Source organism: Balaenoptera physalus (genome assembly GCF_965194825.1).
Source record: "Balaenoptera physalus genome assembly, chromosome: 16".
NCBI lineage: Eukaryota > Metazoa > Chordata > Mammalia > Artiodactyla > Balaenopteridae > Balaenoptera > Balaenoptera physalus.
Window position 1 is genome coordinate 62932169 of NC_138898.1, and position 25145 is coordinate 62957313.

Here is a 25145-nt window from a genome sequence, read left to right on the forward strand (position 1 = left end):
ACAGAGCTTTCCCTCAACCCTGACCTGCTTCCTCCTGCCCCACCACGGAATGAATTTTGCTGCCCCCTTCTCCCACTACAATTTCTAAAAATGTCTAGCAAGGCCAGGATTCAAACCCAGGACTTTTGACTCCAAATCCTATTTTTTTTTGCACGGCCCCACATGGCTGACAGTCACTTCCACCTCAGACTGACCTCGTTTTATAGAACAGGTTCAGGCTGGGAGCTTGTTCAAGGCCACTCGGCTCCTGAGTGACAGCTGGTCTCTGGACTCTCAGCTCCGATGTCCAATCTTTGGACACCATGGTCTCTACTGTGCTCCTAAATGGACAAACAGGTTTAGAAAAGGTGGCCTCTTCCATTCCTGGGGAGGCTGACAACCTTACGATGCTCCGTCACCGAGAGGGGTCACAGTCTGTCTCCTCCTGGGATCAGCCAGGAAGCTGGTTCTGCAACAAGGAACGAGCTCCAGGATCTCTGGTATGGCACATTTATTTAAGCTCTTTATATATATATATATATATATATATATATATATGTATATATATATATTTTCCATGATAGGAGGAAAGGAAGAAAATGCCTCTTTTATTTTGTTTTTCTGACTTTGCAAATTCTATGCTGTGTAAGGAACGTGCATGGAGCAGGGCACCAGGGGCACCAGGGGCAGTGGCGGCTCAGGGGCAGGTCCCCAGGCAGGCAGTGCTGGGGAAGGTCTTCCTCATGCCCATGCACTTCTCCTTGTCAATGCACAGGGTGTTGGCCTTCACGGCCAGCTCGTGCTCCAGTCGGCACTTGGTCATGACCAGCAGCTGCAGCGTGTCCTGTGTCTCCCGCAGCCTCAGCTTGAGGGTCTGCAGGGTGTCGTCGATGGTGACCACCTCGTTCATGAGCCTGGGGAGAGAGCAGAGGGGAAGGCACGGTTCAGCCAGCCGCGCAGCACAGGTCTCCCTTGTGCCAGGAGCCAGGTGGGCGGGGCTCGGCTGGCAGGGAAGACAGGTGGAGCAAGCAGACAGGTGAACACACAGCAGAGCTGCTGAGGGCAATGAGTGCAAAGGGAGAAGTAGATGGGATGTTCAGGAAAACAATCTGGCAGTTCCTCAGTTAAACATAGACTCACCAAAGGACCCAGCAATTCCACTCCTGGGTATGTACCCACAAGAACTAAAAACAGACACTCAAATACTTGCACAAATACTCGTGGGGCACTAATAACAAGAGTCAACAGGTAGACACAGCCCAAATGTCCATCGACAGATGAATGGATACACAAAATATGGTCTATCCCCACACTAGGATATTACTGAGATGTAATGAAAAGGAATGGAGCAGCGGTACATGCTCCAACATGGGTGGACCTTGAAGACACGATGCTGAGTGAAAGATACCGACACCAAAGCTTATATATTGTCCGATCCCATTTATATGAAATGTCCAGAATAGGCAAATCCATAAAAAGAGGTAGTAGATTAGGGGTTGCCAGGGGCTGAAGGGAGAGGGACAGGGAGTGACTGCTAATGAGGATAGGACTTCCTTTTGGGTCAAATGAATGAAAATGTTCTGGAGCTAGCTGCACATTGTAAATGCACTAGGTGTCACTAATGGTATGTGATTTTATGTTGTACGTATTTTATCACAATTTTTTTAAAAACCCAGATAACAAGGCCCGCCTCATGTAGCTAAGATGGTCAGGTGTGATGTCTGCTCTTGGCACCCATCTCAGGTCCCACCTGTGCCCTGGCTGCTGGGAGTGTTGGCTGCTAATGGCTCCTAGGGCCACACGTCTCCAGGGAAGCCAATGGCTCACCAAGGGGGGTGGGTTCAAAAGGCCATCCCCCGCCTCAGGGCGGAACCAGCTCCGTGGTGTAATTCATGCTCCAGAGTTCCCCGTGGGATCAGGCTGAAGCAGGGCTCCCCTATCCTGAAGCTCTGCTTCTGTGGGACCTTCCCAAGGCACCAGGAAAAGCCTTTCTGAGGAGGGAACGTTCGAACTGAGAAAAAAGATGCAAATGAGCTGGCTGTGTAAAGATCAAGAGGCAAGCACTCTACAGCCGGTGATCTAGAGAACTGTGCGATGCTGGTAACGTTCTATATCCACACTGCTGGATCCGGCGGCCACTAGCCATGTGGAGCTCATGAGTAATTGCAATGCAGCAAGATCAACTGAGGAGCTGGATTTTTTCATCGTTTTTCACTTTAAGTCATTTAAATGTAAATGGAAGAGCCACCCCCAGTTGATGGCTACTGAATTGGACAGTGTGGCTCTCCAGAGAAGAGCACATGCAAAATCGATTGGTCTGGATTTTGTTCTCAGTGCGATGGCAAGGCGTTGGTGGGGCGGTGGGCGCTGAAATGGGGAATGATGTGCTGATTCAGATTTGGGATAACCTCCAGGCTGCTGGGTAAAGATTAGATTGGACGGGGATAAGAGTGGAGGCGGGAGAGAGATTAAGGTTATTTCAATATCCAGATTGAGTGGGTTGAAGAGTGTCCCCCAAAAGATATGTCCAAGTCTGAACCCCAGTACCTGTGAACGTGATGCTCTTTGGAAGAAGGGGTTTTTGTAGATGTAACTGAGTTAAGGATCTTGAGAAGAAATCATCCTCGATTTAGGATGGGCCCTAAATCCAACGACTGGTCTTGTAAGAGAAAGGAGGGGGAGATTTGAGACACAGGGACGAAGGCCATGTGAAGACGGAGGCAGATGCAGTGATGCAGCTACAAGCCAAGGACCACCAGCCACCACCAGAAGCCAGGAGAGGGGCCAGGAAAGGATGCTCTCTCAGAGCCCCCAGAGAGAACCAACCCTGTTGGTACCTTGATTTCAGATGCTTGGCCTCCGCAAGTTTGAGAGAATAAATTTCTGTTGTTGTAAGCCACCCAGTTTTTGTAATTGGTCACAGCAGCCCTAAGACAGGAGTATACCTGGTGAGCTGTGACGGTGGACTGGTTTTGGGGCTGTGCCCTGGGACCCACCTGGGGGGCGGTGGGGAGGGACAGTGAAACTGTGCTCAGGACTGAAGGACACGCTGCTGGGAGGACTTGGGTTGATATCCCAAGGATGAGTATTCCCACGACACGCCTGAGCTAGAGAGAGGCCACAGAAGCAGCCTGGAGACCCTTCTTCCCTCGGGGCTCTCTTGAGCCGCGCTGTCCGGCGATGGAAATATTCTGTTCCGTGCCCCCAGCCGCACGTGGCTCCTGACCACTTGATATGCAGTTGGTGTGAATTAGGACCTGAACTTTAAATTTTATTTCATTTTAACTAATTTAAATGCAAATCTAAAGGGACTTTCATTCTGAGGAATGGAGGACTGGACATGGAAGGCACCTGCATGCTCGGAGAGGGTCAGGAGAAGAGGGGCCACCTGCAGGAGGAAGAGGAGAAAGGCCCAGAGGTGGTAAGGGAGGGGATGGAGGAACAAAGAACGTAATGTGTGGACGGGGCAATTCAGCTGCTGCAGAAGGCAGACAGCTTGAGTGCTGTTGTCCGCTCGGTTCCCAACACACGTACGTATAGTTGTGCACACATACACACACATAGTACACACACATGCGCACACACACACATACACATACACTGCCCAGGACTCTTGAGCCAAACACGCCTCACCCATGCTCTCTGTCTGCAGCCCTTGGTGGCGCAGTTGGTGGACGGGGAGGCAGGGAGCGCGTCCCAGAGCAGGAACAACATCTGGTCCCTCCCCTTAAAGCTCGGTTGTGTGTAAGCCTCCCTGGGGTGGACAAATGGGTGATCAGAGCCTCTGCCCCAGGGTTGCTGGAGCCCAACCTGAGCATCTAAGACGCAGGGGCAGGTGGAGGAGGGGTCAGGAGAGCTTCCCCAACCCCTCACCCAGGACCTGGACCCCACCCAGCGCAGGTGGGGCAGGACCCTGGCCACACGGCACCCACTTCTGGGGTGAAGACCTTCCAGGGCAGCAGCGGGCAGAGCAGGTAGCCAGGCCTTCAAGCTCGAAGCCAGGCGTCGCTTTGCACCCCACCCCCGACACAGCCGGCTTTTCTGTGCCCCACAAGGTTATCTCAGGCAGTAACCGAGGCCGTGCAAACTTCAGCGCGTGGAACCACCTGGCGTCTTCTCTCCAAATACTTTCCCTCCTCCTTACTTCTCCAGCGCTCTTCTCCACATCTCAGCTCAGAAGGAAGACAAGCCACTGAGTTGTGGGGGGATTTGTTATGCAGCAAGAGTGAACGAAGACAGTGCCCCCAGCATGGAGGGAACAGAGCAGCCAAGTGACCAGCCCCAAGTCACACAGCATGTTCATGGGAAGCTAATCCCCCATGTCCAACGACCACTTCCTTCCTTGCCCGGTCACCATCCCATTCCAAACCCCTCCCCCAGACTCACAAATCCTGTCTCTGGGGCTGCGTGTGTGTTTTGCCCCTCTCCTGTGAGGAGGCCCTTTGTCAACAGAAGCAGCCCTCCTTAGCTAAGCAGGACAGGCAGGGTTAGGCTATTCCAAGGGCTCTCAGCTGAGAACTTCACAGAAAGGGCGGTGGAGGCTGACTGAGATGTGGGCTGGGCGCCTCTTTCATGGGAGCCTGGAGAGAGAGAGGGTGACGCCCGCAAGGTCAAGGGCCACATCTCTGGGCTGGGCGGCTCCCTCTTGCTGGCTTTTAGGGGACAGCTGGAGGGTTCCCAGAGCAGAACAGAGCTACAAAACCATCTTCACTTAGATGAGAGGGCTGCAGTGCAGGGGGGCGGTCTCCGTGGTGGGGGGCCATCAAGGGCACCCCCAGAGCCCCAGGCCCCCACCCAGTGCCCTGTGGCGTTGTGGGCCTGGACGTCCTGATTGTTGGAGGGTCCGTTTTCCAGACCCAGGCTTCCTGGCAGCTCCAGAGACCCACCCCTCCCCCGCCGGCCTCCACCACTCACTTGAACTGGGGCATGTCCCTGCACAGCTCCACGCTGGGCCGCCGGGTCCGGCACTCCAGCCTTGTCTGCGCCACCTTCAGTGGGCACTCCTTGGCCATGATGGACCTTTCCAGCAGCATGATGGTGTTCTCCGTCTGGAAGATCTCCTGCAGCGTCTGCAGAGAACATTTGCGGTATCAGAAGGAACCTGATCTTGAACTCAGCCAACCATAAGTACCCCCAGAGCCGAGTGTTCTCAATAGATGTCACCTCACTGTGGGTGAAACATGCGTTCTCCTCCCTCTCATCACTGGATGCCCTAGATCTGTGAGCAGTTCTAGTTTTCATGGTGCCCCTCCCCTGCGAGAAGGCTCTTTGTGGGTGGGCTGTGCTAACACCCCTCTCAGACTCAGCAGGGCCCAGTGGCAGGGCCCAATCTCAGCAGAACATGTGCTCTGTTCCTGACAAGCCGAGAAGCTGTACCCTGCCATGGTGCCCCCCAACATCCTTCCTTTGGCTAATCTATTCATTTGCTGTCTGTTTCCCTCACTAGCATGTAAGCTCCCAGAGGTCAGGGGCTTTGCCTCGTCCATTGCTGTATCCCCCATTGCCAGGAACAGAGCTTGGTGTAGAGTGAGGGCTATCAGATAAAATACAGGACACCCAATTAAATGTGAATTTCAGACTCACAACAAAGCGTTTTTTATCGTATGTCTCAACTACTGCCTGAGACATAGTTACACTAAAAAATCATTTGTCGTTGATTTGAAATTCAAGTTTAGCTGGACATCCTGCATTTTTATTTGCTAAATCTGGCAACTCATAGTAGGAGCTCAATAAATATTCATTGAATGAATGAATGAAACACGGTGGGATCCAGAAGTCTAGATTTTTAGCTAGCTCCCCAATGGTCCTTATTCACACTGAAGTTTGGGAACAGTGTGCCCTGAAACTTATATGGTCCTGTCCATCTCAGATTTTAATACGGGGAGCAGTACTTACACGTGAGTATGCCAGCGCTCCTGAATGGAGTGGGCACTGCAAGTCTAAGACCCCGTCTCGCCTTCAGGGACTTTACAGTCATGTTGTTTTTCTCTTTGCCATGAGCTATGAAATATTCACAAATCATAACAGGTACTGGGATGCCTATTTTAGCTGGGTTGGGCCCATATTCTACGGGCAACAAGAAAATTGCTTAAAAGATGATTTTTTCCAAAGAATTAAAGTCCTGGCTTCCCTATTACCTTAAGAAAAAAAGCCTACAAGGAGAGCATTTCTCTACTTCAAGAGAACAAAAGGATGTCCTTTTCCTCCTGGGGGTGAGATGGAGGCAGAGTTATCTGAGGGCAGGGGGCTGCACTGCCTCTTTCAAAGCCCACCGAGGAGGAAGGCTGACCCCTCACCTGGTCCTCAGTGAGCCACCCAGACCAGAGCGACGCCAGCCACACGCTGGTTAAACATTATCCCATGAGAATGTTCTGTGCCCGACACGTGGGAAGGTAAACACTCCAGTGAGTGGGGGGAACACCTCTCTTAGAAGCCCTGGGGATTTCCCTCAGAAACCTGCCCTTTGGGTATGCAGCTATGCAGAGCTCAGAAAACACCACCCCAGCGTACTGTGGAAGAAAACTGAGCCTTCTAAACAGGAGAAATGCTTCTCAGCACCACACTGCCCCGCGTGGAAACAGCCCCCCGACCTACTACCTCGATGGCCCTATTGGGGGATACCGACTGCTGGGGTTCAGTGAGGGGGACATTACTGAGGTTTGGGCTGCTGGTGGTGCCCAGCCCAGGATGCTTCTCTTTTTCTCGCCAGTAAGGCTGCTGCCGGTGGAACCGAAGCCAGTGGCCTGTGGCTGCGCCTACCTTGGCTTCTCCTGTTTGTTCTCTCCCCTGCCCCTCTGGCCCCCAGCTCGGGGCCTGAAATGCTACCAAAGGCCTATCTCTCTGTTTTTAAAAAAAATTTTATTGAAGTACAGCTGATTTATAATGTTGTGTTAGTTTCAGGTCTGCAGCAAAGCGATTTAGTTAAGTATATTCTTTTTCATATTCTTTTCCATTATGGTTTATTACAGGATATTGAATATAGTGTCCTGTGCATACAATAGGACCTTGTTGTTTATCTATTTTACATATAGTAGTGTGTATCTGCTAATCCCAAACTCCTTATTTATCCCTCCCCCCACTCCCTTTCCCCTTTGGTAACCGTAAGTTTGTTTTCTATGCCTATGAGTCGGTTTCTCTTTTGTAAATAAGTTCATTTGTGTCATATTTTAGATTCCACATATAAGTGATATCATATGGTATTTGTCTTTCTCTGTCTGGCCTACTTCACTTAGTATGATCATCTCTAGGTCCATCCATGTTGTTGCAAATGGCATATTTCATTCTTTTTTATGGCTGAGTAGTATTCCACTGTATATATGTACCACATCTTCTTTATCCATTCATCTGTTGATGGACATTTAGGTTGTTTCCCTGTCTTGACTATTGCGAATAGTGCTGCTATGAACATAGGGGTGCATGTATCTTTTTGAATTAGAGTTTTCTCCGGGTATATGCCCAGGAGTGGGATTGCTGGATCATATGGTAACTCCATTTTTAGTTTTTTAAGGAATCTCCATACTGTTCTCCACAGTGACTGCACCAATTTACATTCCCACCAACAGTGCAGGAGGGTTCCCTTTTCTCCACACCCTCTCCAGCATGTATTACTTGTAGACTTTTTAATGATGAAAAGGTCTATCTCTTGAGTCTAAAAAAGGGGCTGACATTCATTCACACGCTCAATCATTTCTTCATTCACTCATTAATTTACAGATTCATTGATTGGCTTGTTGACTTCACTGCCGACTAGGCACCTACTGGGTGCTAAGCGCTGTTCTGGGCAGTGGATACGCAGCGCACAGAACAGGCAGAAAAACCCGTCTTCACGGAGTTACAGCCCAGTGGATTATTCGCCCATTCCTTTGCTCCTGTATGCAACGTTTACTCAGCACCCCCAAGCCCTTACTATTGTACAACTGCAACCATCTTTACCACCACAGAAGTTCAAGTTCCTTCCTGTCTGTTAAAAACACGTACTGGATGCCTTTAGTGTGCAGGACATTAGGCTTCCAATGCATTTCAGCGTCCCGGGAACGCTTGTGTGAGCACAGCAGAGGGATAGGGACACAGCAACACAACAAACGGCAGCTCCTGGAGCACTAAAACCTACTAATTATTTTTCCAAACCTGCTGACCACTTCCAGGAGCGTGAGCACCGCCTCCCAGCACTTGCTCATCCCCCTTGATTGACAAAGAGCAGCTGGGAAATCCAGAGACTTCTGCCGGCCACAGGCTCCAGTTACATTTGAACAAGCCTGCTCTGCCTTCCTTATATGTATCTTTCTAGCTACCCTCTACTTCTGGCAAGTGCTGTTGGTTTTCCAGCTGTAGAAGTAATATACATTTTAAACGCCTTGATTGAAACAGAAGTTTAAAGTAAACAACAGCCCAGGTGGCACCGGGGTAAAATCGGGAAGGCCGCCCAGGAGTGAGTGAATTTGGAAAACCCTGTATCATACTGTGTGTCCCCCCCTGGGCACCTAGATAGAGCAGGTGAGAGAATTGAGAGGGAGCTGCGGAGCTCGGGGGCGGTGATGGTGGAAGGAGGGTGGTAAGGGGCAGGGCCCACTGTGCAGCCCCCTGCCCCCCATCTCCTCCTCGGGGCTGGCTTCTGGAGGTGCTGGGGGAGGCGGGGTGGCTGGAACCAACTCTTGGTTTTTCTTCACCACCCCCTGTCCCCACTGGCATTTCTTGGGCGGGCCTGCCTGTGGATTTTCCAGAACAGTAGGGGTTTTCCAGAATTGGCTGCTCTAGAACCCACTGATGACTCACACCCAAGGCAAATCTGCCCAGGTGGGTCTATACTGTGACATAAAGGTTCTCTGGAACCTCCTGTCCAGCCTCTGTCTTTCACTGTCAGGGTCCTCTTCATTAGAAGGGAGAAAAAAGACACACACACACACACACACACACACACACACACACACACACTCCGTCATGGCGGCAGCCCCTGATGCCCACCTCAGTCCTGCCAGCCTGTGAACCTCCAAAAGCCCTGGGGGCAGTGAGTCAGCCTCCAGAAGCTTGAGGAGTGTGACCCCCAAGGGCCAGGAGGCAGAGACCACGTGGGCTGACCAGAGGCAGGGGCTGGAGACAGAATAGCCTTGACCCTCACGCTCAGGAGGAAGCTAAAGTGCCAACACCGAGCTCTGAGCTCCAGGACAGCCTGGTCCCTAGACCCCAAATCCCATGATAGCCCCTAGGAGAAGAGCCTGAAGTCTAAGAGGGTGACCCACACATCCCAGCATGTCCACTCCCGGTATATACCGTAGGAGCCCAGGACCACTAAAGAATACACATGTCAAGAAGGTTCAGTGAGTGGGCAGCATCTGGGTGCCCATGACCATGGAGACAGACACGTTAAAAAATGGTAAATGAACAGATGGAGGATTTCGGCAGCCAACAGATGGAGAGCATTAACCTCACATGGGAACAACGGCAGGTCTTTAAAATGATGCAAGGTGAGAAAGCCAGGAAACAATGAGCTATTTTATACAATCCTTTTTGAGAAAACTAAAAATCCATGCATATACAACGGTCATCCACATTTTGTAAGAACACATTTAAATCAACAGGTCCATATTCATTCAATTAAAGAGGTCATATTCACTCCTTTAATGACCATTCATTAAAATGGTCATCTATGGAAAGTCATCTATGGGAGAACGGGAGTGACCACAAAGAGCGGGGATAAAAGGGAGTAAAGAAACGAGGGGCTTTGTACAAACATATGTGCCAGGAACCAAGGAGTATGATAAGCTCACCTCTCTTCAACAGGGTCAAAAGGGAAGAAAATCCCCACAATCCTACCAGATCTAAGGTTTCCTTTTAAAATAACTTTTCAAGTTTTTTTTAAGGGAGCAATTCAATTAAGGACAAAATACTATCTAATAGTAAAGGGTATTAATTCTTAAATTTGTTTGCGCATTAGCATTACCCTGAGAGTTTTTAAAACCGTGGATGCCCGCCCCCTGCAAAAGGTTCAGATTTCATTGGTCTGGGGTGCAGCCTGGGTGTCAGGCTCATCCCTTCACTCCCTTCCGGTTGTGGCTAAAATGCTCAGAAGGCCTTCCCTGATCATTTCCTTTAAAATTATAACCCCCAGGAATTCCCTGGCAGTCCAGTGGTTAGGACTCCACGCTTTCACTCCCAAGGGCCCGGGTTTAATCCCTGGTTGGGGAAGTAAGATCCCACAAGCCTCGTGGCGCGGCCAAAAAAAAAACCCTAAAATTACAACCCCCAAACCGGCCAGCACTCCCAATTGTCCAAACCCTGCTTTATTTTCTTTATAGTCCTTACACCTTCTGACATACTGAGCTTTACTCATTAATGTTGTTTATCACCCCCACTAGAGAGTAAGCTCCACGTGGGGAGGGATTTTTGTTTTACTCACTGCTGAATCCCCAGTGCCTAAACCTATCAATGCCTGGGACACAGTAATAATAATAATAATAATAGCAACAACAACAACAATATCATCTAACACTTAAAATAGTGTTTACTGTGTGCCAGGCATTTTGCTAAGGGCTTTGCGAATATCGACCAATTAGTAGGTGCTTAATGAACACTTCCTCCCTGGATGGACCAGTACACACCACGGGGTGTTTGGTTAAGAAGAGCACAGACGTTGGCACTAGACGGCCTGAGTCTCTCCAAATCCCAGCCCCAGCACATCCAAGCTGGGTGACCTTAGGCAAGTGTCCTAGGCTCTCTGAACCTTTCTAATAAAACGGGGATCATAGCCATTCCCACTCCATAGAGTAGAGGTGAGGCCATTAGTGCCAGGCCTGGGAGAAGGAGCTCTTAGCAAGTGTATAAACCCCTTCACTGCGGGCACACAAAGCTGGTGACACTCACACTCATTTGCAGTAACTTGAAAAGCATTGGTACCAAGTCCTGCTCTTCCCAAAGCAAGCGTGTACCTGTGTGTGTGTGTTTCTCTCACAAACACAGCCTGGAAAGTGCCACGAGGAAGTCATCCTGTCCCTTCTCCCATCTTTCCTTGGCCAGCTGGAGATCTCTTTCCCTCCTTCCCTCTCTTCCTCTCTCCCCAGTCCCTAAGCTGGGGAAGGGCTGCCCTGAGCCCCAGAAGCCCCCTCTCCCAGAGTCCCAGGGATGTTAGCCTTTCTGCTCCCACAAAACCAAGGAAGTAGGGGGAAAGCGGCTCCTGGGGCAGGGCGCAGGCCGGCTCACCGGAGCAGCTGGGCGGGCCGCTGTGGGATTGGCCCAGGGGGTCACCCCATGGGAGGAGTGTCAGCAGCCTTGGCCGGAAGCTGGAACTTGGTTGGGAAGGAGGGGGTGGGAGTGGAAGGGTCACCTCACTCCCCTCCCCAGGCCCTAGCTCTGGGCCCTGTGTGCTGCAGGCTGCCTGCCAGTCAAGGTTGCGAGACTGTTCTAAGCCTCCCACATGCCGTGCATGGGGGGGCGGGGAGGGCAGGTCACTTCAGCTCACTGAGTCCCTCCGTGATCACACAGATCTAGGTTCAAATTCCAGCTCATGCTTTTCCCTGCTGTGTGACCTTCAATGGGTCACTTAACCTCTCTGTGCCTCATGCAATCACGCATTCAATATCCACTGAGCCCTTCACTCAGTAGCCCCTTCTACGGGGCCAGACACTGTGCAGGGCGCTTGTTCTCGTGTCTGGAAAGCCAGTACAATAACAACTCACCCACCAGGTTGCTGTGCGGATTAAATGAAATAACGTGTATGAAGTGCTTAGTGCGGTGCTGGCATATGCCATGGGCTGTCCTGCCTCCCCACCCTACCCCCAACTCCCATCCTGCAATGTTCAGTCTGTTAGGAGATTTTTCCTCTGTGATCATTGGCCTTTTTTTTCTTTTTAATGTCAGGCAATCTGAAGAAACTCAGATTCGTTTGACAGAATTTGTCTTTGCCGGCAGCTTCAGTTCCCTCAGACCTCCCATCCAGGGCTCAGGGTCAACCTCCATCAACCCACTTCTTTGGGCGTAAGGGGTCAAGGCAGGGGTCACCTGCGCAATCGAGAAGGAGCGTCCTCTTTCTCAGCCTCTGGAATGGGGCTCAGAGGGGAGTCAGCTCAAGGCAGAAGGTGGGCCACATCCCCCCACCCCCCACCAGCCTGGGGAACCAAAGGTCTTTCTTTTAACAACCCCTACCCGCTCTGCTCCAGGCAGATTCCCAGCCACAGCGGCCTCCATGCAGGCTCTTGGAGGTAAGAGCCCTGGGCGGGAAGTCAGGACACTAGGGTCCTGTCTAAGCCCCAATGCAAACCAGCTGTGGCGCTCACACCCCACTCAGAGCCCTGGGCCGTGGGGAGGGGCCCAACTTCCTCATCCAGTGAATGAGGACTCGAGGCCTGTCTTCCTCACTGGCTAGGGCACTGCAAGTGCTCCCGGACCACGTACATGCTCTAACCCATCACCCATCAGCCCCGTGTGCCCGGAGCCACTGCCTCTGAGATCCGGCCTGAGAGCTGTCAGCCGCAGGTATGGCTGTGTGTGTGTGTGTGTGTGTGTGTGTGTGTGATTTTGTTTTTAAGTCTTCAAGTCAACTCCCCTCAGATGGCTGGGAGTCCCAAACACGCAGCCTTCTGGAGCCTTTTGAAGATGCTGTAGACAGTGGATCTTTCTGTAGATCTTTCTGTAAAGATCTGGGTGGTAGAGATTTAGGCTTTAGGAGCCATATGGTTTCTGTCACAGTGGCTCAACTTGGCCACTGCAGTGCAGAAGTAGCCCCGGACAATATGTAAATGTACGGGGGGATCTGTGTTCCAGTAAAACTTTATTTACAAAAACAGGCGGGGGCGGGGTGCAGATTTGGCCCTGGGGCTGGTAGTTTGGGGCCCCTGCTGTAGTCCCTCACAGAGGAAGTCCTGACCCCGCTAAGCAGCCCATCGCACACAAGGCTGCAGCTCCTCCAAGCTTTCCCACATTCAGAGAGAACAGTTTCTCTAGCTCCTTGCTACTCAGGGTGTGGTCTGTAGACCAGCATCACTGGATTCTGAGCGCTTGGCAGAAATGCAGACTCCCAGGCCCTACCCCAGACCTACGAAGGTCCTGTGCATTTTAACAAAACGCTCAGGTGATCACAGGCACATTAAAGTTTTAAAGCAGAAGGACATGGTCATGTTTGTAGTTTGAGGCAAATCTCTCCGGCTGCCATTTGGAGGGTGGACAGAGGGGACAGAGGAGGGAAGAAGATGGCCAGTGAGGACCTGAGAGGCAAGAGGGCCCACACCAAGGCAGGATGGAGAGACACAGAAGGAACGAGTTCACAGGAGTATACAGATGGCAAAATGGGGAGCACTGGTAACGGCTGGAGTGTGCCAAGGGAGGAGGGGCCAGCCCCTAAAATCAGGAGGAGCCTCCAGCCTGTGCTCAAGTGCCAGCACCACAGGACTGAGCACGTGGCCTTGGCAAATTGCCAAGCCTCTCTGAGCCTCAGTTTCCCCATCTGTATAATGGAGATAATAACAGTATCTACCTCAGAGGGTGACTGCAAGGATTGATTTAGGTACCCCATGTTTAGCACACTGGCTGGCACCTAACAGGCACTCTATAGACCTCAGCACTTTCTGTCCATCCATCTATCCATCCATCCATCCATCCATCCATCTATCCATCCATCCATCCATCCATCCATCTATCCATCCATCCATCCCTCCATCCATGTATCCATGTATCCATCCATCTACCTATCTTCTACCTTTTATCCTTTCTTTTTTTTTTTAAGTCAAACCTTAATGCCAGGAGACCAAGGCTTCTCAGTCTTGGCACTACTGACATCTGGGGCTGGGTTATTCTCTACTGTGGGGCTGTCCCATGCACTGTAGGATGTTTAGCTGCATCCCTGGCCTCTACCCACGAGATGCCAGTAGCACCCCCTACCAAGCTGTAATAACCAAAAATGTCTATAGACGTTATCAGATGTCCTCGGGGTATAAAACTGCCCGTTGGAAGGCCACCGATCTAGTGGTTATTATTATTGTTGTTGTTGTTAGGCTGTGGTGGTGGGAATGGGGGAGATGTTCACATTAACTTAAAGAATGAACTCTAGAGCAGAACACCTAGATTCAAATCCTGGCTCTGCCATTTACTTGCTGCGGTGGGTGGGGGTGGGGGTCTTTAGGAAAATACTTGTCTTCAGTTTCCTCATCTGTAAAATGGGGCTAATAGTAATCCCTTCTTCATGGGGTTGTAGGAGGGAAGAGTTAATGTTAGAAAAGCACTTAGAACTCTGCCTGCACAGAGTAAGGTTAATGTGTCTTTTGTGGTGATGGCGAATTTTTTTTCTCTCTCCTGCTACTTGTAATCGGATGGCAAACTAGACCGTGATCATCCACCCTCAGACCTTGTTGGGGTCCCCAGTGTGGGGAAAGGGTAGGGTCTGAGCTGGAAATGGTCTCTGGTCTTGAATTGGGTGTGAAAAGCACTTGCCAGATCTGCCTCGGACGAAACCAACCTCGGCTCAGTGGAAAAGGGCGCTGATATTCCTGGCTGGAGAAGAAATCCACCCAAAGCCTTTGAAAGGGGGAATGTGTTTGGCAGAGTTGTTGGCCGTGTAAAACTATCTGCCTGCATCTTGTCTTGTGACAGTAGAGAAAGCTTCTAGGCTTTCTCTAGGGCCAGGAAATTATTTTTGATGTGGAGGGAAAAAACAGATTTAGCAGTTCCAGCCGGCTTTGGGCTTCTGGATGCTTTGTGCAACCTTGCAAATTTATTGTTTTCCAAATTGCATGAAGCCAAGGGGTTTCCAAGGAGATGCCTGGCTCAGTGCGGCTCCCCCAGCTTAGGAAGGCAGCTTGGAATCCTTTTTTTTGGTCAAACGGTGGAAGATTTTCAAGCGCAGCCAAGCCCAGGGGCAAGAACTAGTTGAGGAGGGCTCCAGAGGGACTTGGCCAGAAATGCAGGGCGTGAGAGTGCCAGAGCATTTTTTTTTTTACCATTTTTATAGTTAATAGTCAAACTCGGCACTCCTGACATTTGGGGCCACAACTTCTTTGTTGCGGGAGGCTGTCTCATGCATTGCGGTGTTTAGCAGCGTCCCTGGGCTCTACCCACTACCTATCTGGTAGCAGCACGCTGCCGCCCGCAAGTTGTAACAAACAAAATGTCTCCAGACATCGGCAAGTGCCACCGGGGAGTAAATTCAGCCCGGGTGAGGATTACAGCTCTGGAGGAGAGATGTTGAGTCAACCCTGCTCGCAGTTGTTTCCGTCCAGAGGTGGCCAGCTGCCTTCAGACAAGGCAGGGCCAATACAAACATCAGCCGCTCAGAGGCCATCTGGGGTCAGGGGTCCTGAAAGTCCTGGAGGGCTCTGGAAAGTCCTTGAGGGGTGGGGGCTCCCTGCTAGAGAGGACACTTGTATGATTCTGTGAAAATTCATGGAAATCCACTAGCTCAGGCCCCCAGGGCTCTTCTTCTTAATGCTTATCACAATTTTTAATTAATCATGTATTAACTTTTTTTTTTTAAATTGGTCTCTCCCACTAGAACATAAGCCCCCCTGAGGGCAGGGATCATTGTACCCCCAGCTCCTAATTCAGAGTCTAGCACACAGGATGTGCTTAGTAAATACCTCTCAGGGAGGGAGGGAGGAGGGAGGAGATTAGAAAACATTTGTTGCACGTCTACACCTGGGAGGCACATCCGGAGAACTGGTTAAAACTCGGATGGCTGGACCCTAGAGTTTCTGATTCAGAAGGTCCAGGATGGGGCCCAAGAACGTGCACTTCTGACAAGTTCCCAAGTGATGCTGACGCTGCTTGAGACCAGGGACCACACCTCGAGAACCACTGGTCTGAACGCTGAACCTTTAGTTCTCAACCTTGGCTGGGGAGTTTAAAAGGTTGGATGCCCAGGCCACACCCCAACCAATTAAATCAGAATCCCTAGAGATCGGGGTGATTCCAATGTGCGAGGGTTGAGAACTGCTTAGCTGTACCTTTTCTTTCAATCCTCGCAGGATTATTCCTCTCTCAGAGATTAGGAAACCGAGAATCAGAGGAGTTACTTTACCAAATTCAACCCTGGTCTTTTGATTCCAGAGGCCATATTCTTTCAGTCACTTTGTTTGTCCCTCCCCATCAGCAGGTTATAAATCAGACCACAGTTTTGTTTTTTGGGTGGTTGTTGTTGTTGTTGGTTTGTTTTTTTTTTTTACCATTTTTATAGTTAATAGTCATTGAGCACTTACAAGGTGACCAGTCCAGTGTGGATGCTCTTATTCTCAGAGCAAATATTTGCCAACCATTATTGCTCCCATTTGACAGAGGGAGAAACTGAGGTGCAGAGAGGTGGGGCAATCTGATCTTGGTCACATGCCCAGGAAATGCTAGAGCCAGAATTGAACCCAGCCATCTGCACTGCACTATGGGGCTCACATGTGGGAGAAGGGTGTCAAGATGGAGGAGGAATCTGGACCAGGATGAGGCAAGCATATGTGAAAGCCGGGAGTATAGGTGAGGCTGGGCAGCAGGTCCTGAGTAGGCAAGGAGCTGAGGACCCAAAAGTGAACACATCACAAATTGGAAGAAACTAGGAGACTGCTGCGACACACCCATACCCAGGAGGTGCCAAGGCAACCCTCTGCCTCCGCCAGGCTTGCATCTTATATTCTTCTTGTCTCAGCAGCAACCAGTCCCGGCGATTGCCCCACCCAGGGCTTCCAAAGCATATGATTGGCTAACACCAACTGCAGAGGGCAGTAACAGCTTCCTTGAGTGTCAGTGGTTCACAGAGTGAGCTCCAAACTACCTCGTTTGCACTGTTCTCAGCTCCTACCCGGGCCATGCTGACCCACGCTCATTTTCGGCCCCCTCTGCCGTCTGGTCCCTCCAGCATCCTGCATTTGTTGGCTGCCTTCCCAGCTCTGGACCTTGGCCCTGTTTCCCTGATCCCAGCCGTTCCTCTCTCATTTGGCACAGTGTCACCGCGGACAGACAGCGGTGACCCAGCACCCCCGCCCCATCATCTCGCCATTTCACAGCCCTCAGAACTGCCCGTATCTGAGCTCTCGTGGACCCCTCAACCGGGTGTCCCCAGGCCCATAGCTCCCAAGTACAGTGATGAGACCTGAGCCCACATGACACCAGGGAGCCTTTGATTCCTCTTGGTACTAAGGTGAGCATCAGGCAGAGAGACCTACTGAACACAGCCCCGAGGCCTTTCCTGAGGGTTACCTTGGAAACCCTCTCCATAGCCACATACCCAAGCATGTCTGAACAATTATTTAGTCTACTTCTTTAAATCAACTCCCTTTTCAGCCTTGAACAAATGTATTTGAAATGGCATCTTTATATCATTGCCACATGTGGAAAATGAGTATCTCTTGCCATTGATAGAAAGTACCATCACAGTAGAGAAGATGGAAAGAAAGACCTTGATTCTAAGTTCTGTTGTCTTTCAAAGGTTCAGTGCCAGCTTGAGGCTTGAGGCCTGGCCAGAAAGGGGGATTCCCAAACAAAAGAGAGATGGCAAAGTCAGATTAGCGTCACATCAAGCCTTGTTCCTCGACACTAGTGGAAGGATTGATGGAGGGAACTTGAAACGAGAACTTTCTCACTAGGATGCAATGGTGTTTAAGCCCTGGCCCGGCCCCTCCTCACCAGAGGCAGGCGGGCTGGTTCCACATCCCCTGGGCTGGGCTGGTTTTAGAAACGAGCCGTCAGGAGCTTGTCTGCGGGCACTGGTGCTGGAAGGGGTCCGGCTGCTTGCAAAGCACAAAAGCTTTTCCCACTCCACCACGGGTTCCAGGCCTCGCTGGACAAACAGAGGGGCTGGCGGCAGGCGCTGGGGCCCTCAGATGGCGACTGCGGGCCCTCACCCCACAGACACACGCCTTCCTGCCCTGGCGCTGCCTCCTGGGGCAGGAGAGGTTCTGCTGGTGTTAATGACCAATTGGAAGTCGAAACCCCAAAGAAACTTCAGAGTAAAAGCAAAACCTTTCAAGGGGAAAACTCAGAGCCCCTCTGGGTTCTCTACAATCCTTTCCAGGCCTGGCTGCTTTCTTGCATTTCCTCCGATGCACAGAGCAGAGCGTGCCAAGGTACAAGCCTGCTGGGACCAGGCAGGTGATGCAAATGTGCAAAGGGGGCCGTGAGGGAAGACGGTGGGGACTGAGCCAATCGGAGAGCCCGGGCCCTGTCCAACGAGGGGCTGTGGCCATTCAACTCCTGTTTGCTGCTCCCCTGTAGGAAAGTGGGCTCGGAGTTGCTAGAGCCACCCATGTTTCCAGAGATTCTAGAAATCTGAACTTCTACATAAAATCTCCATTTTTTACCAAGATATTAAAAAAAAAAAAACCCTGAGAATGCATAGAGAGGTATGTATGTGAATGTTCATAGTAGCTTTATTGGTAACAGCCCCGAACTGGAAACAACCCTAATGTCCATCGACAAGTGAATGGATAAACAAATGGTGGTGTGTGGATACGATACACACCAGGGGTGTATACGTACAATACGGTATCCATACAAGACATACAAGACACAGGAATAAGAAGGAACAAACTAGGAATCTCGACTACGCTGAGTGAAAGAAGACTAATGAAAAAAGAATGGCTAGGGTATGGTGCCTTTTATGTAATTATTCTAGAAAATGCAAACTAATCTGCAGTGACAGCAGATCAGCGGTTGTGTTGGAAATGAGGGAGGGAGAGATAACAAAAGACATAAGGAAACCTTTTCATATGTTCACTACCTTGATTGAGGTGGTGGCTTCACGACATATATGTGTTAAAGCTTCTCAGATTCTACACTTGAAATACGTACAGTTAATTATGTGTCAAGTAAAAACAGAGCTGTTAAAAGAAAAATGTGAGAGGCCAAATAATATGTGGGTCAAGTTTAACCCCTGGACTACAAGTGTTTATCCCCTGATTTAAAAACCAGTCCGTCTGCATTACCTTAGACTTCACTGACCACCATGCATTTCGGGAGGCGCTGCCACTGCAAAGGTGAGGGGTGCCGAGAAATTCTCATGACAGCAGTGGTGCAGACAGGCCTGGCCACGGTGAAGATGGTGACCCAGGGACACCAGCAGAGAGAGCCTGTCACCTGCATTCTCCAGCTAAACTCTCAGGGTTTTCTGAAAAATCTAAAGCAATTGAACTTTTTCTCTCTGTCAATCTAGTCGGCCTATTCAAGTATCGAATGCCCTCTCAACAAGCTGCCAGCTAAACAGTTGGCTACACCAAAAGCAAACAGAGCCATTAGGAGAACACAGCAATGGTCCAGGCAAGAGACGGTGGAGGCCTGGGGCAGGGCAGAAGCAGAGGAAGGAATGGGGAGTGAGGAGATTCTGAAAGAACCAACAGGATTTGCTGGTGGAGGGGATGTGAGGTGGGAGAGAAAGAGGAACATCCAAGTGGACTCCAGAATTTGGGATTGAGCCCCTGGAAGCTTCTGGAAGCATCTGGAAGTGAGAGCCACCAACTGAGATGGGGGTGGAGCTCCAGGTGGAGGAGGCAGGAGGGTGAAAGTTGGCTCCTGTTTGCTACAAGAAAGCCTACAGCTTGCAGGGGGCGGTGTGCTGTTGAGAGTAAGCAGAGAAATCCGACTCATCTCTCCAACAACCCAGTCGAGGCCACGCTTCTGGCTAATCCTCCCCAGCTCCTAATGTCATTTGCCCCGACCACATTAATAACCAAGATGGAAAAATGAGACTTTGATTCAAGGGCACGCACCCAGGAGGGGCGGCAGAAATCCCAGAGGGGTGTTTGCATCTTCGAATTTGGGGGAAGATCTGTGCGATGGGCCGAGCGGGTCTGATCCCTCGAGGGAGGAATGGCTGGGCTTGGCTGGGAAGCTTGGAAGCAAAATGCAATTAGAGAAAATCTGATTAGAATTGGATGACTGTGGCTTGCCTTTTTGAAGGATTTGGTTCCCCCAGTATTTTGAGTTTGGAAGAGAGAGGCAGGAAGAAGGAGGGAAAGAAGAGAAGGAGACAGCTTCTTTGTCAAAGCCAACTCGCTTTACAACCTGCACTCTGCCTTACCTCCCACCGGTGGTATTGGCAACTTCCTGAGGCTGTTCAACGTGCATATGCTCAGGCCCAACCCCAGACCTGCTCAATCAGAATCTGCATTTCGATGCAATCTCCAGGTAACATGGGTGATTACTGCACACAAAGTAATATTTGAGATGCACAGGTCTACTTTGCTCTTCTCCAACAGTCAGGTTTTCACCTACCATCCTTACCATTATGGCCATATCCCCTCACACCACTTGTGACATGATTAACAATCTTTTCAAGTCAATTGGCTTTTTAAAAAACAAAACCAAAAAAAAACCTTAAATGCATTTGTTTAAAAATAAAACTTTATATCACTATTATCAGTGGAAAATCAGCATCATTTGCCATAATGGAAATAACCATAAAAATGCATGAACAAGATGAAAGTAAAACCATGTGACTGAAACTGTGGCTGGATACAGCTGCCTGCCCAAAGCTCTCAGCCTGAGGCCGGAGCTCTCTGTTTAAAAGGGAGGGAGGGAGATGCAAGAGGGAAGAGATATGGGAACATACGTATATGTATAACTGACTCACTTTGTTATAAAGCAGAAACTAACACACCATTGTAAAGCAATTATACTCCAATAAAGATGTTTAAAGAGTGAAAAAAAAAAAAGACATCAGAAACACTAAAAAATAAAAAAAATTCAAAAAAAATTAAAAGGGAGATCAGACGGGGTTAAAGAGGTGAGGAAGGCAGTCTAGTATCCGATCAAGACTTTCCTCTTGAGAGCATCACAAGGATTGAAAAAGGACTGAAGAAGGAATAACTTTCTCACTGTGTGATTCGGTGATATTAACGCTGCGTCCATGTAACACACCTACTGTCATTTCCCCTGCTGGGGCCTCGTTCCCACAAGTGTAGAATAAGTGCTGTGCTATAGCAGCGTTCCTGCCCCCATGCCCCCTCCCTCCAGGTCCTTGCATCTTGCCCTCCACATTGAGTCTTCCGCTAAAAGGCACCTCGGCCTGGGCAATTGGATGCAGGGTACTTATGCTTATCTGGAGACATGCCCCTCCCCCACCTCCCACCCCCGACTGGGCCCCTGGTTCTCAGGAGCCACCCACTCTGTGGCCATCAACTGCTTCAGCCCAAAGAGGTCACCAGCCTTCTTTAAGCAGTGGTCAATATGACTGGTCGATACCCCAAGGCCCCAAAGTGTGAGGACCCAGGACAAGTTACAAGGCTTGGGGTATGGCCTTGGGGATAGAACCCCAGGATCATGGTGAACATGACCAAGACAGCCAAGGCTGTCTACGCAGCCCTAAACCACTGGGGCATTCAAAGTCTGCATGGGGAACTGTGGAGACCTGGCCTTTCAAAGTGGATTCCTATGACCACCTGGGCAATAATTGCTTTGCAGCACAGGTAGGGATGGGGGCCTAGAATTTTCCAGAAATGCCTCTTGCCAAGGGGAATCAGGCCAAGCTCAACAATTAACAGTTGAAATTTTAAAGAGAGCATTTCAAATCCTCCAGCTAAAGCAAACTGTTGAAAGGTGAAATGGTTGCTGTATATTTATTTTCATTATATCAACTCTTTCCTTTACTATCTTAGAAAAACCCTATGTGAGATGGTCACCAACCAGAAGACAAGTGAAACGTCAGTCGTGTCATGTTGGGGTCTGGTGTATTTCAAATGGATGCTCACTTATTTGCAAAGCAGCTGGTTATTAAATAATGGCTATTAATAAAAATCCACGTGGTAGCAAAAACTCTGTGATCAGCAGTGATGAAGCTGGTAGTAATAATTCAAAACTTCCGTGGAGAAATGTGGATAGGGAAAAGGGTATGCGCCCCACCCCACCCAGAAGATCTGTTTTCTCTCCATCAATAATATTAATACTCACAGTTACCTTTTATTGAGTGTTTACTGTGTGCCAAGCGCTCCACAGAGATCAACTCACTAATCCTTACACTATCGTCACCAAGTAGGAATTCTTACTCCTTGTTACACAGATGAGAAACCAGCCACCAAGTCCCACCAAAGAACTTGCAAAGGAGTTCCCAAGTCACCTCCAGGCCTCAGACTCATGTGGTAAAACCTGACAATGAACTGTATTTGATCCACTATAGGAAATGCCTCATTAAAAGAAAACACTTGCACAACAGCCAAAAGGCGAAAGCAATCCAAGCGTCCGTCGAGGAATGAATGGATACACGGTATATACATCCACGGAATACCGTTCAGCCTTACAAAGGAAGGACATTCTGATGCAATCTACAACACGGATGAACCTTAAAGACATTGTGCTAAGTAAAATAAGCCAGACACAAAAGGACAAATACTGTATGATTCCACTTATATGAGGTGCCTAGTCAATTCAGAGACAGAAAGTAGAACTGGTGGTTGCCAGGGGAGAGGGGAATGAGGAGTCATTGTTTAATGGGTACACAGTTTAAACACAGGGTTCTTTTCACTTTGGGAAGATGAAAAATTGTTCTAGAGATGGATGGTGGTGACATTTGCGCCACATGTGAAGATACATAGCACAGAACTCTACACTTAATAATGGTTGCTATGGACTGAATGTCCGTGTCCCCCCAAATTCAGATACTGACACCCAACCCCCATTGTGACAGTATTAGGAGGTGGGGGTCTAAGGCAGGTGATTAGGTCATCAGCTCATCAATGGGATTAGTGCCCTTATGAAGGAGACCTCAGAGAGCTCCCACACCTCTCTGCCATGTGCGGACCCAGGGGGAGGCGAGCCAGCATCCAAGAACCAAGAAGCGGGTTCTTACCAGACACCACGTCTCCCAGCACCTCGGTCCTGGACTTCCCAGTCCTCAGAAGTGTGAGAAATAAACTTCCGTTGTTTATAAGTCACCCGGTCTATGGTATTTTTGTTATAGCAGCGCAAACGGACCAAGAAATGGCAAATGTTTCGTTATGTATATTTTACCACAATAATAGAATGATTTTTTCAAGGAAAGGAAGAAAGAAAGAAGGAAGGAAGGAAAGGGAAGGAGGGAAGGGGAGGGAGGAAAGGATGGAAGGAAGGAAAGGAAGGAAGGACGGGAGGGAGGGAGGGAGAGAGAGAGAGAGAAAGAAAGGAAGGAAGGAAGGAAGGAGGGAAGAAAGAAAGAACCCGCAGGAGGTCCCTGTGCTTGCTCCTTCCTCCAGCCTCCTCCCACATTCATCCTCTTGGGAACACTCGCCCCACCCCGTCCTCTGGCTGCCTAACTCCTTATCCATCAGCTCTTAATGTAAATGTCACCTGCCTGTCTGATCTACCTGGTGTAAGAACTCCAGGAGAATCTCTGGCGAATCTCCTTGCTTCCTCTCTCGTGAACACTTATCACAACCTTGCAATTATTTTAGAGAAACTTCTGTCTTATCTGTTTCTCCATACCCCAGGCCAAAGGGTGGCCTATGTGGGTGGGCTTAGACTGCCCCTGTAACTTCCATTAAACCCTGCCTGCAGCCCACTAAACCTCCCCAAATAGATATACAGTAAAAAGGGGTACTGTTTTGCAAGTTCAGGTTCAAGACTAGTCCCCTGTCTCCCCACCCGCTCCCAACCAGATTGTCACCCCTAAGTCCTTCCTGCGTATAAATTTTGCAGCCACCACTGCTCCCCGACCAGAACATAAATCCCCTGAGGACAGGGACCAGGGGACTGTTTGTGTGACTCCTCTTTTCATTCCAGTCCCTAGCACAGCATCTGGCACCCAGTAGGTGCTCTAAATTGAGCAGAGAGTATAAATTGCATGCAGAAAGGACTCCCCCAGGGGTGGGAAACAGCATGACGTGTTCAAATACAGGAGCAGGAAAAGGGCACGTCAGTGTGGGAACAGCAGGAGATGGTGGCAGGATTAGGCTGTCCTTCCCTTTGAACGTCAAGAGGTTACATTTCCAAAGATGCTGATGTGGGTGCATAAGACCTGCTCAGACCCGTTTCCTGGGGCTCCGATATTGGCACCCACCCTCGTCGGTCACGCTTGGCCACATGCGCTCAGATGGAGAAAAGAGACGTGGGGGCCATCGGCAACACCTTTGGGTGTTGCTGTGACAGCCAGGCCAAGCTCCAAGCTCCATCATCCAGTGAGCAAGGAAGATTTACCCCCAAGATGCTGGAATCCCCCAAAGGAAGCTCACAGCCTCTGCCCCCTTTTGGGTGGACAGGCTCATAGACCGTGGGTTGCTGGGACCATTTCAGCAGCAGCAGTGGGGCGGGCAGCTTGACCAGAAGCTGCTGAGACCCAAGGGCGAGGGCCGGGGGCCTCATGGACGGTGGTCCCCACAGGCATCTCGCTTACCTTGGCCAGCTGCGTCTGCAGCTTGTTCTTCACGTCTGTCACCTCAGCGATGCGGGCATTGAAGGCCAGATTGGTGTTGGTAAACTGCTTCCACATCTGATCCAACAACACGTCGAAGAGGTTCTGGGCCTCCTCCCGCAGTCGGACAGAGTTGGCCCGCATGTTCTGCGAGTGCCTGATGTTGTCGTTACTGAACTTGGCCCATGTCTCGGGCACGGAGACCCTGCAAGAGGCACGAGAGCGAACTTACCAGGCGAGGAGTCAGGGGTCTCCGGCAGGCTTGGAGATCGCTGAATCCGGGGTTTCCCAACCTTGGCACTTCTGACATTTGGGTCAGGATAATTCTCTGCTGGAGGGGGCTATCCTGTGCACTGTAGGATGTTTAACAGCATCCCTGGCCTCTACCCACCAGATGCCAGTAGTAACGCTTCTCCAGTTGTGACAATCAAAAATGTCTCTAGACATTACCAAATGTCCCTTGGGGGAGGGGGCACAATTGCCCCCAGTTGAGAGCCACTGAGCTGATCCAAACACCCCATTTACAGATGAGGCAACTGCAGACTAGCTGGTTTCCCGAAAGGGCACTTGCTGAGTTGGAGGAGAGGAGAGATTCCCCAAAAGAGCTCTTTTCTCTAACACTCCCTCCACCATCACCAAAAACACAGAGACAGGCCAAGAAGCGGGCATCGGGCATGATGCTGGCCGCAGGGCTCCTTCAATTCAGGGACGAGCCTGTGGCCATGCTGCTTGCACTTATTCCTTCAACAAATGTTCTCTGAACACCTGCCACATGCCGAGCCTTGTTCTAGGCACTTGGGATGGAGCCGGCAACATCCCCAACCTCATAGTGATAAATTTCCGGGGGAGGCGGGGGAGATAGACAATAAATAAAGAAGATGTTCACACATTG

General features: G+C 50.1%; 1 protein-coding gene across 1 annotated transcript in view; it reads right to left on the minus strand.

The window, feature by feature from the left end:
- Window positions 1–528: 528 nt before the first annotated feature.
- The window catches only part of TEKT5 (tektin 5), a 38087-nt gene continuing 13470 nt past the window's right edge, over window positions 529–25145 (minus strand). The window contains exons 5-7 of the mRNA XM_082432532.1: window positions 24236–24458; window positions 4894–5048; window positions 529–893 (exon numbers count right to left, since the gene is read on the minus strand). Of these exons, the coding sequence (XP_082288658.1) occupies window positions 677–893; window positions 4894–5048; window positions 24236–24458 (595 nt within the window). The 3' untranslated portion in view covers window positions 529–676. The remainder of the gene's footprint in view (window positions 894–4893; window positions 5049–24235; window positions 24459–25145) is intronic.